A 16,975-nucleotide genomic window follows, 5' to 3' on the forward strand; every position below is an offset into this window, starting at 1 on the left:
CCGCCGAGTCTGATACGTGGATAAGGGCAGATCCCGATGAAAAGGATGCAACCTCGAAGCGATGGCCGAATCAGCGGCCGGAAAGTCGGATCGTACAACCAAGGGGTATCAAACTATCAAGTCGGCGTCTCGTCATCACTCTCGCCAGGATCTATTTCCACGCCACCAGACTTTGCATCATCGCTAGCATTGTCATCGTTCTCGTCAAAACCTTCGAAGCCTTCGTCATCCTTACCATCCTCGTCGTCGTCGTCCTCCTCATCCTGCTCTTCATCGGCGGCTTGCGATCCACTGTCACCGAGCTCTCGCTTCCTCTTCTTATGTGTGAAGCCCAGTGCCTCGTCCCTGCTCTCCACCGGCTTCTCGTCCTCGCCCACTGTTGCAGGTGGCGGGCTGAACCAGGGAATCTTGCCTCGCAGGAAGTCGTTCAAGACCATCTTGGCGACTCCGTCCATGTCCGCTTCACCACCCTTCAGCAGTCTGCCGCCTTTCCGTGCCAAGACCTCCAGGAACTTGATGCCTTCTTCCGTTCTCTGCTTCTCTGGCTTATCTGCAAATGCTGTATCATCGTCCATACTCCAACCCTTCATCTCGTAGGTCCGCTCGAGGTGGTGCTGTTTGCACTTCGCTAGTATAGCTGGGATGTACTGTGCTGGGTTCTCCACGTTCTCTACACGCACTACGCCTCGTAGCAGAATGTCCTCGGGCGAGTCCGTCATTGAAGGTGGGACGATACCAGGGCAGTCGATGAGGTATATTCGCTTCATCAAAGTAATGTACTGCCAGACTTTCGTCTCGCCTGGGATAGGTGCGACTGTGCACACCTTCTTCTTTCGGAGTGTGTTAATGATCGATGATTTGCCAGTATTGGGATAGCCGATGAAGCCAACCGAGATCTGCTTGCGGTTACTGTGGAGGGAAGAGAACTGTCGTAGTAGCGAGATAAGCGTGCCTTTGCCGAAGCTGTTTGTCATACTGGCGTGGAATGCTAAGGTCGGGTAGTCTTTCGACAGGTGTTTGACCCACCTCGCCTGAAGCACAGTCAGTCTAATGCTCCATTTCATGTGCATACACAAGATGTAACGTAGTAGAGATGTGTGTCTCATAACTAAGCTGTCCGTCACGGGTACTTCTCGCTGGGAGATCAGGGTCGCTACTCAAACAAGACACGAAAGACTCAAATATGACCATACCAAGACGGCAGGGGGTCGGGTGAGTCGGTTTGCTCTGCCAGAGACGTAACAGGTCTGTTCCACAGAAGTTTGCCACGAAGGCGGGAACGAACCTTGACTTGGCTCTGGCGTGTTGCTACGTAGGGAAGTTGGGCAAACGCAGACGAGGGAAATGGGTAAGCAAAGCAACAAGGATGAAACGTACCGCAACACTGGTTGGCACCAGATCGCACTTGTTCAATAAGAATAGCAAGTGCTTGTGTGGTGCCTCTTCCTTGATGTACTTTTCGACGCTTCGACAGCGGGTGCCATCAGGATCCCGCGCATCAAGGACGTGTATGACCACATCGGAGCTGTCGATGACCTTGTAGAGTTCGTTCCATATTCGCTTGCTTTGACCTTTGGAAAAGACTGGTTCTCTCGCCGTCGCTATCTGTCCGTCGGCCAGAATTGATGCGTCCACGGATTCGTTCGGCTCACCCTCACCGAGTCCAGCAAGATATCGTGCTTCCGCTTGTCGCTCTTCAAACTTCGAGTAGTCGGTTGTCGATCGCTCCGCCATGTTTGCTATGCTTGACACGTCCAACCGCGGTCGCTTCCGCTGTGCTTTTGGTCCGAATGTGTCGCCGAACTTCTCAGTCTCTATCCGTATCTTCGCCTTGTGTTGTATCAGACCATCTTTCCGCTCTTTGTCCTTGTTGTCGTGGATCAAGCTCATGGGAAGCTTGTTCTGCTTAAGCAAGTAGCTGTATGGATCCTTGCTCTGCGCCTCCACTGCACCACGAAACGACTCCAGCGCATCCTGCGAGATGACTCTGGTGTTGGTGAACCACTTCCGGTTCGGCTCAACTCGGGCGGACGGCTTTGCTCTACTCTGGAACACGGCAGCCTTTGTGATGTCTCCCTGTGCGTTCCTTTGCGCCTTGCCATCCCTGAACATGTTGAGCGTCTTGACCTTCTTGGCGTCTCTGTAGAAGTTCTCGCCCTTGGTCTTGACGTTCGCCATGCCATCGCTGGTCTTGCCCTGGCGAACCTTGCGGGTCGCCTCCTTCTTGCCGGTACCCATGATGGCGATAATGTACCCGGCGGACTTGAGTGTGTGGTGAGAGTTGGATGTAGTTGTGGCACAAGGCCAAAAGCGTGTAGAGAAGTGGAAGTGGCTGGAGTTCGAGATGGGCGGCAGGAAAAAACGAGCCAAGATTTCGAGAGGGACGCCGGGGAAGGTCAACCGAGCACTTCCGCGGCGACATGGCCCTGGAGCATCTCGACATTGTTGAAGCATTGTGGATACAACACAGCCATCATGCCTCCTCGAGCGCCTGTGTCATCGCTGTCAGGCTGGCGATGCCCACAGTGTACTATCAGATCCTTCGCAACGACATCCCGGCAACAGGCTGTTGGACCAGAACATCCACGATACATCGAAGTCCCTGAACCACCACAGCAGCATGTCCCATACAAGCCTCCGGTCAAAGGTGTCCTCCCAGTCCCTCGAGATGTCTTTGCTGGAACGTATAAGACCAAGAGCGACGAAGAAGTCATAGCAGCATCTACCAAAAAGTCTCTAAAACAGAAAGTCTACGCCAAGGGCAGTAGGGAGGAGTGGAAGGCCAAAATGAGCGAAGTCAGGAAGCAGAACCTAAGGGAAGGTGTCACAAGTCTGCGATCTCGTCAGCTGAGTGAGAGCAGGAGGCTACGTGAGAAGTCGCTGGCAAATCAAGCCGCACGTGAGGCGGCACTCCATCGGCCAGAACGCGAGGACGAACGCCTCACAGCACCATCGACGAATTTCGACCTGGAAGCTCTATTTGGCAAGCAAGTGCCAGATCCTACTCGCGAGCAGCGGATAGCCATGAAGAGAGAGAACGTGGCGCGTCACGAGGAAGCGAAACGCGCAGAACGATTGGACGCGATACACACCCTTTACATGAACGCGAGAGATTTCATCGTCACACCTCAGCAGCTCGATAAGGCTGTTGATGAGGCCTTCGGTACAGAGCAAGAGCCGGTTACGTTCGGCGTCAGCCAATACTACAACAACGATGCTGCTGCAAGATCCATCTGGGCAGAGGGCAGGCCTGAGAAGGTGCAGGATATGCTCAACAGAGCCAATGGCCTCAAGCCTAGAACTGCAATGGACAGTTCTAGCGGATTGGGCGATGTCAACAAGGACAGGATCAGGAGGATTGCGGAGATGTTTACTGGTGGCAAGATGGAGAGCGCAGAGAGGAGACAATGAGCCGGTCAGCTGTATGTATAGCCTGTACACATGGACAAAGTAGTGCTCTGTGAAGTTCAAGCTCACTTGTGCTAGGCGCCAACTGCATCTGATCGGCGAGTCCACGCAAGTGAAGTAAGCTATGCCAGTCACACATGCAGTAAAATTGTTGCCGCTGCTTCTTAACCTTGCCGCTCACTTGTTGAACAACAACGACATCATCTTCATCACACCACCCTGTACCTGGAGGACACCACGTTGAAGCATCAGACAGCAACCACAGCTGTCCGAACATGGCTACAGATGCACCTAGCCTGTCCGATGGCTGCACCAACGAGCAGGAGATGTCGCTCGAAGCCCAGGTCGCAAAACTCATCGAGAAACATGCCAGCTCACGCGATGTGCAGCCACCTTTCTCAACCGGCGAGATCATTGTGATGGCAATCGTCTTGAGCGGCCTGTCGATATTCAACAAAGCAGACGTTCTTAAAGCCATCGTACGCCACTTCCCATACTAGAACGCCAAACTAGTGGAGTCATACTTCGTTGCGATGGATGGTGGATATTTCCCGAATAATCAAGAATGGGAAGATGAACTTGTTTGCATCGTACCTGACTTTTTCGAGACATTCCCCTCTTACAAACTGCCACTACGCCTCCATAGCTATGATCGGGATGAGCGCGACCCCGTTAATGCGGAATACGCAATCACGAGATCGGCAGCACGATATTATCTCCGGGATCTACTTGAGCCAAAACGACGTGGTACTGTCCCTTTCACGAAATTACCAGCAGAGCTCCGCAATATCATCTATGAGATGGTTCTGCGCTTCCCAGCACCCGGACTCTACATCAGTCACAGTGTGATGAGCAAGCCTCTGAAGCTCCACTCGATCAGACGCATGGACGAGGTCGATGTCACCGGTGGCCCTATGGAAGAGCTGTCCTTGGATTTTGCTGTGCCACAGGAATACGCAGACCATTATCTCGAGGTCAACCTCTCCAAGACCGATCTGGCCCTGCTCAAAGTCTGCAGGCAAATCCACCACGAGGCTATGCCCATCTTTTACGGACTCAACACCTTCCTCGCATAGGGCGGAGAGCAGCTCTACTACGGACTCCTGAAGCGTAAGCCAGCTATCGTCAACAGCATCAAGCGGGTCTGCCTTCACTTTGGTTCAATGAGCAGGGAGGAGTACAGGCACTGGAAAGTGATGTGGCAAAAAACTTGCATCCATCAAGCTGGACGTATTGATTCTCGGCTTAGAAGATGACTGCTTCCTGCGTATGCCTGGCTACCCTCGACGCGAATACTTCTCACGCACGACACATTTTACCAAGATCGAGCAAGTTCCGGGATTCAGCGACCTTGCGGTGGCTGCAGCGTGCGCTACCACATTCGCGCTCCAACGACTCTGACTCGTGTCCCGCTATCAAGAAGTATCTCGCAGAGGAGACTTTGAAGATCAAAGCGGGTACCAATACTACACAAGCCAAGCCCAAGAAGCGTGGCAAAAAGCAGTTCAAGTCGGCCGAGACAGTGGTGGAGGACGAGGAGCCAGGCGAGCAGCTGAAGCAGAAGCGGGTAAAGAAATCTAAAGTGAGATCGTGGGATCCGATGATGCACAGAAGAATGGACCGGGAATGATTTGAAGCGATGATAGGACGAGCGGCGTGCTTTCATGTGTATCTAGTTTGTTACTCCTTTAGGACTCAGAGGCGATCGTCTCTCAGCCATGATCACTTTCATATGTATTCTCGCTAAGACTCGTGTCTGACCTACTCACCCCCCCGTACCTGCTCTCTGTGCCGCATTCGGAAGGCATCACGCCGAAGCCAAGCATTGCAAGGATCGCGGAACAAGCTTGATTCGACCTCTTCTCAGAAAACAACATCAAGCTGAAAACGACCATTCTGCACTGCCGCATCGTAGCTAGCGTTGGCCAAATAGATGCAGAGACTGCCGCCGAAGGGTTCAGCCGCACACTTGTTGCGAGCTCATTCGCGACAGTCAGCATTTGATCAGCAGCCAAGACAAGCCATTCCTGCAGGATCAGCAGCCACTTGCAGGAGCTTGATCGTTCAATGGCTTCGAAGCTACATCTATCTCGACCTGTGAGTCCAACATGCCCCCTTCGCTCCTTGTCCCGCGTCCAGCGACACAAGCATACATGTCGTCGTCGCACTTGGGGCCGTAGCCAGTGAAGTCTTCCGTAGATCGACCTCGGCTTGAGCTGGACTTCCACAAACGGCACCAAAGCCATTCGGATAAGGCGACAACAACAAACATGACAACCTCACCGGCAAATGGCGATGTCGAGAAGCAGGACATCGCACTGGGTGCTAAGGTGGAGGATGAATCACATCATCACTTCCCCAATCCACTCCACGGCCATCATCTTCACGGACATGCTGGAGTACACATGCGAGAGCGACTTCGGCATTTCCTTCACCCCAACGGAAAGCGCGTCCACGTCGCTGCCTCGCCTGAAGAAGCAGTAAATCTCCGCCAACGACTTGCGTCAATTCACAGCGATGACGAATTCGACATCTATGTCTCAGGCACGCCAGAGCATCTTGACGCGCTTCGAGAAGCTCAGAATCACCACGAAGATGCTCGCGATAAGCTTCGTCAAGAGCATCCCGAGCTGTTTGATAGATTCGAAAAAGTGCACAGTGAGCTCGACGCACTCGCACTGGAGCTGGACCGTGTCACATCGCATGGTGTGAGCCTCGATGCGCATTTCAGCAGATTTGGGTACAATGCGCACGTCAGGAGTTATGACGACGACAGTCCGGGCCAGTCTGGAGCCAACACGCCGGGCTCTTCGCTATCAGGCAGCACGCAGTACGAGCGCGGGTTTGCTAGGCCGCTGAAGCTGTTTAAGCAGCCCACTCTCAGACAGTACTTTCACAAAGGCATCCTCTGGCGCGCCTCAGGGTCGGAAGAAGTACAAAGTTTCGAGCTCTTCGTAGATCTGCTCTACGTCGGTATCCTACAAATCATCGGCGAACACGCCGCAGAACATCCGGACGGCCTCAACCTCTTGTACTTCGTAATCACCTTCACCCTGGCTTGGAAGATCTGGAATGACAACACTCTCCTCGTCAGCTGGTTCGAGGCAGATGACGTCTTGCAGCGAGTCTCAATCCTGTTCCTCATCGCCTGTCTCTTTGGATACACGACCAATACGACAGAAGCATTCATACATACATATCCGACTTTGATTGGCTTCTACCTGGCCGCAAGATTCTTCATGGCATGCTACCTACTGATGGTCGCATACTTCATTAAGATGATTCGAGCTGTCGCAATCTACCACGTTTTCATCACCTTGGTCGGCGGCGCGCTTTGGATAGGTTCATGCCACGTGGAATGGCCGGGACAATTGGCCCTCATCTGGGTCGCTCTGTTCGTTGATGTCGTGGGTCCCATCGGCGTCATCAGTGTCGGAATGCTGTTGAGCAGCGTGAGCAAAGGCGCAAAAGCTTGGTATGACAGAGTCTTCGAATTCATTCCGGCGATCAACATTGAACATCGTGTGGAACGTACAAACGCTTTTGTGTCGCTTGTGTTCGGCTTTAGTGTGGTCGCCTTGCTTTACCAGAGTGCTCATGATGGGATAGGTAAGTCACAATTCTCAATTGATTTGACAGCACTCTGCTTACAGGAAGGACTATAGATGCATACTTCGGCAAAGCCATCATGGGCTTGATCCAGATCTTCTGCTTCAACTGGATGTACTTCGAGATCGACTCCTCGAACCTTATGATGCACGCCATCCGACGACACAAGCTGAGCTCCCTGGTCTGGAGCTTTGCGCACTTGCCCTTCATCCTCGCCTTTGTTCTAGGTGGAGGCGGACTGGCTAAGCTGGTCATTGCATATGACACGGAACACTCGCATCTAGACTGGTTGACAGAACGATACCGAGCAACAGCTGAAGAACAACATCTAGACCACATCTCCGAGGGTCTGAGATGGTACTACTGCGGCGGTTTCGGTATCGCGTTGTTGTGCATGGCTCTCATCTCCATTAGCCACGTCCACCGTGAGCACGAAGGGATCCGACTCCTCAAAAAGAAGCGCCTCCTGATCCGAATCATTGTCGCCATCATCTTGATCTGCCTTCCTCTAGCAGATCACCTCAACTCTATCGAGTTGGTTGGCACCGTCACTGGACTCATCGTGTTCCTACTAGTGACTGAGTTGGGTGCGACAAGTGATGCGAAGGCTTCGCTGTGCGGACGAAGTAAGCCGTGTAGGTATACGGGGCGGTGCTCGAAGGGACAGTTGCTAGAGATGATGAAGAATGGGAAAGAGATTGATCCTGCAGAGTTGGCGCCAAGGAATAAGGAGAAGTATGAGGGGCAGACGGTGCTTCCTTGAGTACTCTAACTCCCAGTCTATAAGCTTCAGCTAGTCATCAGGACCTGACGAAGCACCTACTGACCGACTTGCTGTAGTCATCAGCTACTTCCTTGCTTCTGCCCGATCGGTCACTATAGCCAGTGTCCAGTGAGTCCCAGTCCATACGGTCTTGATTGGAAGCTGATTTCGACATATTAACTGTTGGTGAATGAAATAGCAACCTGGTCTGCATGTGATCCATAAAAGTAAGAAAAACCCCCCACCTTCCTCGCACCACGCATCATTCCCCAACACAATTTCAACCCAAGAGTCTGTCACCTCATCAATCTCGACTTCGACCGCCTGCTGCAGACAACCACTTAGAGCTCGAGATCATGGCTTCCGCACAGCATGTGTTCGACATTCCCAAACTACTCGAGATCATCATCTGTCAAGTAGACGCTCCACAGGTACGTATGTCTCAAATTTCCCATCGCTTTATGAACCACTTGCGCTGACTTAACAACTAGATCCACGATCTCAAACTCGTCAATCGCAGCTGGCGCGACATGATCTCCACCTCCAAAGCTGTCCGCCGCGCCCAAGTCGTCAATAGCTACCACAACCGATACTGGAAGCCAAGCAAAGAGCCCGATAAGATGACCCGACACGAGTTAATGGAGGAGTTTGTTCAAGCGATGTGCCACGCTCGTAACATCGTGGCGACTTATAGCTGGGCTGATTGGGTTCGAGTCAACCCTGCGCTGCCCAGAGTCCACTGCACGAAAGTCGGTAAAGACGTTGAGCTGACTATTCGGTTGCCGACGCCCGCCCAAGTCAGGAGTCTGCAGAGCATGAACGAATTCGTGACTCATCCTCCGTGTATGCATGTGACACTCGTCGGGCAGTGCTGGGAAGAGGGCCAGTGGCTGGTAGTCACCATGCCCCCCGTCTGCTGCTCTGTATGGAGACCTGAGGGTGTCAGAATTCGCGATCTATTGGAGATACGAGACCAGGTCGAGCAAGTGCAGGGTGGGCAGCCACGGGGTAACGAAGAGATCGTGGCTACTCTCATGATTTACACGCACGGCTCTAAGCCTCGGGACGTTGAGGAAGAGAGGGTTCGCAAGATGTACTATGAGAGTCCTCTTCCCCGCTACAGGAAGGTGACGCATGGTCTTGATGGCAAGGGAGTTGCGGCGTGGCGGAAGGATGAGGGGATGTATTGGGATCCTGGGATGGAGGCAGTTGTGAGTGAATGAGATCTGGCGCTTTGGCTCGATGTCAGTGAGTGCAACAAGACTCTAGATGTCAATGTGAGTGAATGAAACAGCACTCAGGTGCGCTTTCGATGCCAAGTCCACGTGTGACTATCCACCTCGCTTTCATCCACGTTCTCCATACAACAACTCACCTCATACCACCACCACCAATTTCATACCACATCCCACCATGCTCTACCAGGTACAGCTCGACGAGATGCCAGCCGCCCGGACAGTCTTCGACATCGCCGAGCTTCTAGAGATCATCATTTGCCAGGTGGTACGCAACTAACCCTTGATATGTCACTCTCGAGTATAGCTAACACGTTTCTAGGACGCGCACCAGATCCGCGAGCTCAAACTCGTCAACAAGAGCTGGCGCGATGCCATCATCTCTTCTAAAGCCATTGGTCGTGCACCTCTGGTCGACAGCTATGAAGCTGTTGACGTCTCCGACGAAGACCTCGAGCGCATGAAAGATGATATTCCTGCCATCTGGACACACGACACCCTACTCAATGTGCACTACTCTACCCCTGCATATGATTGGTTCGAGTGGATCCGGATCAACCCTGGTCTGACCAAGGTCTACGCCTGGAAATGGCATTGGAGATCTCTCGATGACTCAGCCGCCTTCAAGCTCACGATTCGCCTGCCATCAACAATGGAATCGAGTACTCTTGATTGCCTTGAGGAATATCTCACTGATCCGCCATGCATGACAGTTGCTGTGGCTGCATTCGGCTGGCAAGACAGTACATGGGCAGTTCCAAGTTGCTCAAGTACCTGTTGGGTATACAGCGAGACAGGCCTGAAGGTAAAAGATGTACTCGCTGTACGAGATCAAGTCGACGCCACGCGCGGGCTAGCTGGGCAAAAAACCATTGACATGGAGGTCATGGCTACCTTGCGCATTGTAAGCGACGAGATCGGGCCTCGAGACGCTATAGACCGGATGTTACTTGCGTCCTACTTTGAAGGGCCACTTCCTCGATACAGGAAGGCAACGCATCAGCTCGATGAAGCAGGAGTTGCGGCATACAACAAGGACAAGGAGATGCAATGGGAGCCAGACATGGACACGGATGGAAGCACTGAGTGAATGAGATCAGCTGAGGATCACGAGGTAGCGGTGAACATGCTAAGGTGGCCGCGTACTTCCGCTTAGCGCGAGTGCAAATCGAATTTGTTTTTTGCATGTGACAGCAAACTCAATCTCGCTTCTGATCGCTTTTTTCCAACGCGCCTCACCTTCGTCACAACACCACATCTCCAGACCACATTGGTCTCGTAATAATGCCCTCTTGGAATCCACACGCCAATAGTCAAACACCATGCCTGCCGCACAGCAAGTCTTCGACATTGCCGAGCTACTCGAGATCATCATCTGCCAAGTGGACGCGCACCAGGTATGTGATAGTGGCCAGAGTCATACTGGCACCTCGTGCAGAGAAACATCTTGAGCGAATACTATAATGAACCTACTGCTTTGCACGCCGAGGATGCGCTGGCTTCATGTCAGATACGGGAGCTCAAGCTCGTCAACAGAAGCTGGCGCGATGCTATCTCGACTTCATGGGCTATCCGCCGCGCTCGAGTCGTCGAAGGAGGCTCGAACCTTTCTTTAGAGATCACTGAGGATGAAGATATTGCGGAAATGGTGAGGAAGGCGCTGTGTAACTCCAGATTCACCAACGCTATCTACGACGCGGAGGATTGGATTCGAGTGAATCCATCTTTGAAGAAGGTTCATACCGTCAAAGTTACCGAGACCACCGGGCACTATGCAGACGAAAATGACGACTACTTCGAGTTGACGCTCCGGCTGCCCTCGCTTGTCGAAGTTGGATCGCTGTCTCTGGACGAGTTTGTCACCGACCCGCCTTGCCAGGAGATCACAATGAGTCGAATGTATTGGGACCAGACTGAGGACTGGTGGTTGATGCCGTTCGATCGGGTGGTCTACTCGGTATCGCAGGTCGCTGGAGTAAAGATCAGGTAAGCACAGACAAGGCAAGCAAGTCAATCTGTCACAGGTGCCCATAAACGCCGATTACAGCTGGGTCGCCAGCTGATGCCGCCGAGACATTGTTAGTCGAATGCGGAGCATCGCTAACTCTTTCGTCGGGCTAGGGATATATTGACTGTACGAGATCAACTCGATGGACAAGAAATGGACGACGTCCTTGAGGGTGAAGAGATCGTGGCCAGCCTTCTGATAGACACAAAACATCCCAGGCCACAGTCGGTTGAGGACATGAGGGTCTGCATCTCCTACTCGGATGGTCCACTTCCCCGCTACAGGAAGGCATCGCACCGGCTCGGATCAGGTGGAGTGAAGGCGTATCTCCAGGATCAAGCACTGGAATGGCATCCAAACATGGACGTCAAGCCAAGCGAGGACGTCTGACTGGTACGCGCCGCGACTGCGTCCCGGAAGAGTGATCAAATCCAGAAGAGTTGGTGATTTCTACCACTTCGATTGGTAGCAACGTCGATGGATCTGCTTGGCTGGTGCGGGAGTTCCTCGGGACGTTGATAGCATGGGTTTAGGCAGCGAACATCTCAATGTAGAGCTGTCCGCTTGAAGTCTGACGATACACATTTCGATCATGTTATCGCGTCCAGTAAGTTTCCTTTTTTGTGCCGGTATGGAGACCACGCCCTACTGTTCTGTTACTCATCCCGCTCATCGGTTGTGTGGAAAGTCAACGGCCGTCTCAGGCCGGACCCATGGTGTCAGACCTCATCATTCATCAATCATAATCTATCAAGCCGCCTCATCAGCAGCTGGGGTATCCATAATCGCATCCGTCTCCTCCGTGACAAGAACTCCATCCAAGCTCCCCATATGCTCGTCGAACGCCTTCAGCAATGCATCAATGTCGCCCTTCCGTATCTTGTCCTTGCCCGCGCCCTCTTTCCTCGCTTCTCGTCCCGATATGGTGAGCATCATTCCTTTGTCTGCACTCTTCCCGTCATGTCCACCCCAGCTTGGCGCGGCTGTGAGCTTCGTTTGCACAGCTTGCCAGTCTGGCGACAACGATGTCGCTGAGACGAGCTCCGTACCATCTGCTGCAAGGTCTAGGATCACGAAGCGCTGCTCCACTCTGCTCTCGTGCTTCGACTCCTGCAGCGTTTCCAGAGCAGCCGATGTCAAGATGTCAGGATCATCGTCGGCGAAGACGTAGTGGACATTCGGGTGATGGTGCTCGCCGGTGTCATCTTCGACTAAGGTGAAGAATGGACGGAAGTCGGATGGTGGTAACAGTGGTGCGTCTTGGTCTGGCTCGGGATATAGTAGGCCCCCGCTGTCTCCGTCCTCGTCCTCGTCCTCGTCCTCGTCGTCCTGCTCATCTTCTGCAGGCGGCAGAGCTCCATGCATGTCATCATCGTCGATCGTAGCGTCTACACGTGAGGCTGTGTGAGCTATATCCCGTCAGTACTATGCTACACGATCTTGCTTCCACATACCGTCTCCATCGTTAGCCTTGATCGCGTGAGCTACCGCATCGTCCTTGTCATGCTCCTCACCGCCAACACCGCGTGGTGCTTCCTCCGGCTTCTCCACACGGTCATCTTCTCCTGTTCCTGACATGCTCCATATCTACTGGCGATGGTCGGATATGGCGGAGTAGTTCTCGTTGATCAACAAGAGCTCAACAAGGTGGAGCTCCAATCCGGCTAGCGCCGGCCCGCCTAGAACCCATCGCGGCCAAGACGTCTGTGCGTCCCACGATAGCGCGACTTCACGTCCTCCGTCAGCTTCTCGCCTCTCTTTCTTCGCCGGACATAGTGGAGCTATTGGCGATCACGTCTTGAGCTGTTTCATCCTTCTCCTTCGGTGTTGTAGGTCTTTTCGCACGACATGGAGTGGTAGTACTGATCGTTCTTTCCGTCCTTTCTTCCTCCATCCTGCCCACAGAATGCCTCAAGAGGAGCTTCAAAATGGCAACGCTACGGAGACTTCACCATTGCTATACAACGTCCAGCCCACAGACAGTTTAGCACCAGAAGGTCCGCTCCCAGCATCTCATCATGTCAATGGCAATGGCACATTCCACAAAGATCTGGCCGCCGCCGAGGACGATGACACTCTTGAACGCCAAGAGACCAACACTTCTATCAATCGACAGAAGCAGTACGAAGGCCTTCCCGATGTCAAGAAGCGTATGAAGTACATCTTCCCGGCCGTGGTAGTCGGTGTCTTCCTTTCCGCGGCCGACCAAACCATTATCGTCAGCAGCTATGGAAGCATTGGTTCGGAGCTCAATGCGTTGAGCATGACTTCCTGGATTGCTACCGCATACTTTCTGACCTTGACTTCGTTTCAGCCATTGTATGGGAAGTTGTCTGACATCTTCGGGAGGAAGGCGTGTCTGCTGTTTGGGTACACGGTCTTTGGCCTAGGATGTCTTGGGTGTGGTCTTGCGCAGGATATCAATCAGCTCATTGCGGCGAGGGCCTTTGCCGGAATTGGAGGAGGTGCCATGACGACTGTTGTGAGTATTCTGTTGAGCGATGTTTGTACCTTAAGGGAGAGAGGGCAGTGGCAGGGATATGTAAACATTGTGTTTGCTGCTGGTTCTAGTGCTGGCGCGCCGATTGGAGGTAAGTCAAGTCTCGTCACCAATTGCAACTCTTTTCTGACTGGCGATAGGCATCGCCGTAGACTACATCGGCTGGCGATGGGCATTTCTAATTCAAGTACCCCTCTGTGTGATAGCATTCCTGGCGGTCACCTTTGCACTCCACTTGCCGCAGCGTGAGCAAGCAGACTGGAGAAAGAGTCTACGACGGATCGATTTTCCCGGTGCTATCATCTTGCTCAGCGCTGTGTCAACTTTCTGCCTAGCACTGGACCGCGGCAGTAATGTCAGCTGGACTGCACCGGTCGCCTACATTCCGCTGGCAACCTCGATACCACTATTTATCATCTTCGTTTTAGTCGAGATGAACCTCGCAGTCGAGCCGTTCGGACCAGGCCACATCATATTTGACCGCACGATGATCGCTACCTACCTTTGCAACTTCTTCTCCATGGCTGGATGGTTGGCAGCGATCTTCTACATTCCACTTTACTTCCAGGTCGTGGATCATGTCACAGCCACTGGAGCCGGCCTTCGACTGATCCCAGGTGTGATTTTCGGCGTGCTTGGAAGTCTTCATGCAGGTTACTACATGCGACGAACCGGAAAATACTACTGGCTTACTGTCATCGTATATGCAGGCTTAGCCTTGGGGACTTTCACAATATTCCTGATGAGTGGCATTCTTTTGAATAGCACTATTGGCATCGTCCTCGGAATGTGCCTAGCTGGCTTCAGCAATGGGAACGGCATCACAACAACTTTGATAGGAATCATCGCGAACGCTTCTCATGAAGATCAAGCTGTAGCTACAGCTTGTAGCTATCTGTTCCGATCTCTTGGAAGCGTCTTCGGCGTTTCCATCTCCGCGACTGTAGCGAACCAGGCTTTGCGCAAGAGTCTTGCGAGTGAACTGCCACAACTAGGACTGCCGGAGGGCGAGGCATTGGATATTGCGGAGAAGGTAAGACAGAGTCTCGCATATTTGAGACAGCTCGATCCGAAGGTTAGGCACGTTGTCGAGAATTGTTTCGCGAAAAGCACAAATGCGGCCTTCGGATTGCAAGTTGCGCTTGTACTGGGGGCAGCTATTAGTGCTTGGTTCATCAGGGACACGAGGCTAAGCAAGTAAGAGGTGGCCGGGCAGACTTGTACGATGATCGAGTGTGGTAAGTGCAGTATTAAACATTCGCTGCAGTTCTTGTTTGCTGATCATGCTATGCTAAGGCGCCAGTACCCCACGAAAACACGCAAAACGTCAATGTAATATCCGCCGACACACTTCTCCAGTGCCAATATCATGCATTAGTGCCTTGTCGGCACCATCCTTTCCTCATGGCTGGCTCTTGCTCGACTTATAGATGAGCCTCGCTCCGATCCTTTCGTTCCAAGTCTCCCATCTATGCCGGACGACCAGCAGCAGCCTTCTTCGCCTGTCTCACTTCAATCTGCGCCATGTCAAGCTCATACTTGGCCATCTCCAGTTCACCTTTCAACTTCTTCATCGCCTCACTATCATCACCACCCTCCTTATCCTTGAATTCCGCCAGCTCCTTCTTCAGCTGGCTGATTTGGACGTTCTGGGTGGTGATCATCTTGCCGAATTTCTCGACGCTCTCCTTCTTGGTCTTGAGCTCGGCGCAGAGTTGCTTGGCAGCGTTGAAGTGCTTATCGTGGTCAGCCTGTAGCTTCGGGAGCTTGGAGGCGTGCTGCTCGGCGATCTTGACGCGCTGCTCAAGAGCGGCCGCACCTTGCGTGATGATTCCGGCATCGAACAATTTTGTACGGGCATCGGCGGCAAGCGTGTGCATCTTCTCGTCTTCAATCTTCCAGTGCGAGTTGAGGTCTTGGAATTTGGCCTCCGCGACTTGGACCTTCTCGGCGAGGTATTCGTGGTGTTTGATGACCATAGCGGCGAGGTTCTCCAGCGTAGCATCGTCCGGCAATGGAATGGCCGCTGGCAGGATCTTCTTCAACGTTGAGATCAACTGCGCCGTCTTGCCTTGCTGGTTTTGCAGCTCAATTTGGAGCTGATCTGCACGCTGCTTCTGCTCATGGCCTGCTCGCGCACACTTCGCGTTGCCCTGGAGCGCAGACTGTGCTTCAAGGTTCAACACCTTGCTCTTCTGGACAAACAAGTCGCCCTTCAGCTCGTCGTTCTCCTCTTGCAAGCCTTCATTCTTGCTCTTCAACTCCTCCTTGCGCTTCTTCAAGTCGTCGTTCTTCGTGGAAAGAGTCTGGATCTTCTCTTCGGCGGTAGTGTATTTCTGGGAGAGTCTCTGCTTGTCGCTGCAAATGCCAGCGCACTTCTCCTCCGGGGCGGCGAGCTCCTGGCGCATGTCCTCAAGGGCCTCTTGAGTGGTATCGCACTGAGCCTTCAACTCATCTTGCTCAACAGCAAGCGCAGCGCGCTGCTTCTCCGAGTTCGCGACCTTTTGCTTCAATTCGGTGATTTTGTTCTCAGCATCCTCGCGATACTCCTCATTTGCCCCCCGCTCGAAAGTCCACCGCTTCTCCGCGACCTGGACGTCCTCGATGATACTGTTGAAGTCCTGCTTAGCGGCAAGGAGTTCTCCGCCGATCTGGGTCATATGCTGCTCGGCACTGATGCGAGCTGCCTCTGCTGCAACAACCTCCTCTCTGGCATTCTGCGCCTCTCGAGTGAGAGCCTCGACCTTCTCTTCCGCCTCGAGTTGCTTCCGCTCTGACTCCGCGCGCAACCCCTTCTCAGCATTGAGCTTAGCATTAGTGTCAGTCAGCTGCATCTTAGTGTCGAGCAGCTCGACAGTGGTAGTAGTGTGTCGCTTCTTGATCTCGGCATGCACTTTCGAGTGTGTGATGGCTTTCATCTTCTTCTCGACCTTGGCGATGGTCCTCTCGCCCTTCGCCACGATGGACTTCTTCATGTTGCGGAAGCGGTGCTTGCTTTCAACTTTAGCAGTTTTGGGGGTCATGTTGGCGAATGCTTCAGCAATCATGATGTTGTGGCCAGACAACGCGACAATCGTGGCCGGAATGGAGAACATTGTTGATGGTTGTGATGATTGTTGAATGTTGATTTGCTTCAGGTTGACTTGGTGTGGTGGTCGAGTCTGAAGTTTTGCGTCGTCGCGTGGCGTTGTTTGTGGAAGGGAAGTTGGAAGAGTGGTGTGAGGTTTTGATGTCCGCTTGCTGCAGGTGCACGGACTCTTGGTTGTGCTGTAAAACGTGACTTGAGGCGGAGTGAATGTGCGTCAGGTGTGCTTCGGGAACTTTCGAATCATCTCCGTTCACCAAACTCAGGTTTGCACGGGCGGAGACGTGGAAATAACGAGTAGTGGACGTGCAAGGCTCCATAAGCAACATTCACTTCACTACCGAGCTAGTACCGAAACAGGAAGGAG

General features: G+C 52.9%; 10 protein-coding genes across 10 annotated transcripts; 7 read left to right on the plus strand and 3 right to left on the minus strand.

Annotated features, from left to right (window-relative positions):
• Positions 1–116: 116 nt before the first annotated feature.
• Positions 117–2,238, minus strand: CLAFUR5_01981 (Nucleolar GTP-binding protein 2; the record flags this gene model as incomplete). The annotated part of the gene is made up of 2 exons (XM_047901129.1): positions 117–1,031; positions 1,378–2,238. The coding sequence occupies 2 exons, from the start codon at positions 2,236–2,238 to the stop codon at positions 117–119; spliced, it is 1,776 nt and encodes a 591-aa protein (XP_047756648.1).
• Positions 2,239–2,475: 237 nt separating this feature from the next.
• On the plus strand, positions 2,476–3,411 carry CLAFUR5_01982 (uncharacterized protein; the record flags this gene model as incomplete). The annotated part of the gene is made up of 1 exon (XM_047901130.1): positions 2,476–3,411. One exon carries the CDS (start codon positions 2,476–2,478, stop codon positions 3,409–3,411), a length of 936 nt encoding a protein of 311 aa, XP_047756649.1.
• A 272-nt stretch (positions 3,412–3,683) lies between these two features.
• Positions 3,684–4,484, plus strand: CLAFUR5_01983 (uncharacterized protein; the record flags this gene model as incomplete). The annotated part of the gene is made up of 2 exons (XM_047901131.1): positions 3,684–3,887; positions 3,909–4,484. 2 exons carry the CDS (start codon positions 3,684–3,686, stop codon positions 4,482–4,484), a joined length of 780 nt encoding a protein of 259 aa, XP_047756650.1.
• Positions 4,485–4,660: 176 nt separating this feature from the next.
• CLAFUR5_01984 (uncharacterized protein) lies at positions 4,661–5,038 on the plus strand (the record flags this gene model as incomplete). The annotated part of the gene is made up of 1 exon (XM_047901132.1): positions 4,661–5,038. The coding sequence occupies one exon, from the start codon at positions 4,661–4,663 to the stop codon at positions 5,036–5,038; it is 378 nt and encodes a 125-aa protein (XP_047756651.1).
• Positions 5,039–5,678: 640 nt separating this feature from the next.
• On the plus strand, positions 5,679–7,780 carry CLAFUR5_01985 (uncharacterized protein; the record flags this gene model as incomplete). The annotated part of the gene is made up of 2 exons (XM_047901133.1): positions 5,679–7,017; positions 7,074–7,780. The coding sequence occupies 2 exons, from the start codon at positions 5,679–5,681 to the stop codon at positions 7,778–7,780; spliced, it is 2,046 nt and encodes a 681-aa protein (XP_047756652.1).
• Positions 7,781–8,136: 356 nt separating this feature from the next.
• CLAFUR5_01986 (uncharacterized protein) lies at positions 8,137–10,105 on the plus strand (the record flags this gene model as incomplete). Its single annotated transcript, XM_047901134.1, has 3 exons — positions 8,137–8,211; positions 8,272–8,991; positions 9,338–10,105. The coding sequence occupies 3 exons, from the start codon at positions 8,137–8,139 to the stop codon at positions 10,103–10,105; spliced, it is 1,563 nt and encodes a 520-aa protein (XP_047756653.1).
• Positions 10,106–10,337: 232 nt separating this feature from the next.
• CLAFUR5_01987 (uncharacterized protein) lies at positions 10,338–11,413 on the plus strand (the record flags this gene model as incomplete). Its single annotated transcript, XM_047901135.1, has 3 exons — positions 10,338–10,412; positions 10,454–11,001; positions 11,137–11,413. The coding sequence occupies 3 exons, from the start codon at positions 10,338–10,340 to the stop codon at positions 11,411–11,413; spliced, it is 900 nt and encodes a 299-aa protein (XP_047756654.1).
• A 360-nt stretch (positions 11,414–11,773) lies between these two features.
• Positions 11,774–12,601, minus strand: CLAFUR5_01988 (uncharacterized protein; the record flags this gene model as incomplete). Its single annotated transcript, XM_047901136.1, has 2 exons — positions 11,774–12,432; positions 12,478–12,601. The coding sequence occupies 2 exons, from the start codon at positions 12,599–12,601 to the stop codon at positions 11,774–11,776; spliced, it is 783 nt and encodes a 260-aa protein (XP_047756645.1).
• A 328-nt stretch (positions 12,602–12,929) lies between these two features.
• CLAFUR5_01989 (Vacuolar membrane amino acid uptake transporter fnx2) lies at positions 12,930–14,724 on the plus strand (the record flags this gene model as incomplete). The annotated part of the gene is made up of 2 exons (XM_047901137.1): positions 12,930–13,614; positions 13,664–14,724. The coding sequence occupies 2 exons, from the start codon at positions 12,930–12,932 to the stop codon at positions 14,722–14,724; spliced, it is 1,746 nt and encodes a 581-aa protein (XP_047756646.1).
• Positions 14,725–14,992: 268 nt separating this feature from the next.
• CLAFUR5_01990 (uncharacterized protein) lies at positions 14,993–16,618 on the minus strand (the record flags this gene model as incomplete). The annotated part of the gene is made up of 1 exon (XM_047901138.1): positions 14,993–16,618. The coding sequence occupies one exon, from the start codon at positions 16,616–16,618 to the stop codon at positions 14,993–14,995; it is 1,626 nt and encodes a 541-aa protein (XP_047755460.1).
• Between the last annotated feature and the right edge of the window lie 357 nt (positions 16,619–16,975).

Source organism: Fulvia fulva, chromosome 1 (assembly GCF_020509005.1).
Source record: "Fulvia fulva chromosome 1, complete sequence".
Lineage (NCBI taxonomy): Eukaryota > Fungi > Ascomycota > Dothideomycetes > Mycosphaerellales > Mycosphaerellaceae > Fulvia > Fulvia fulva.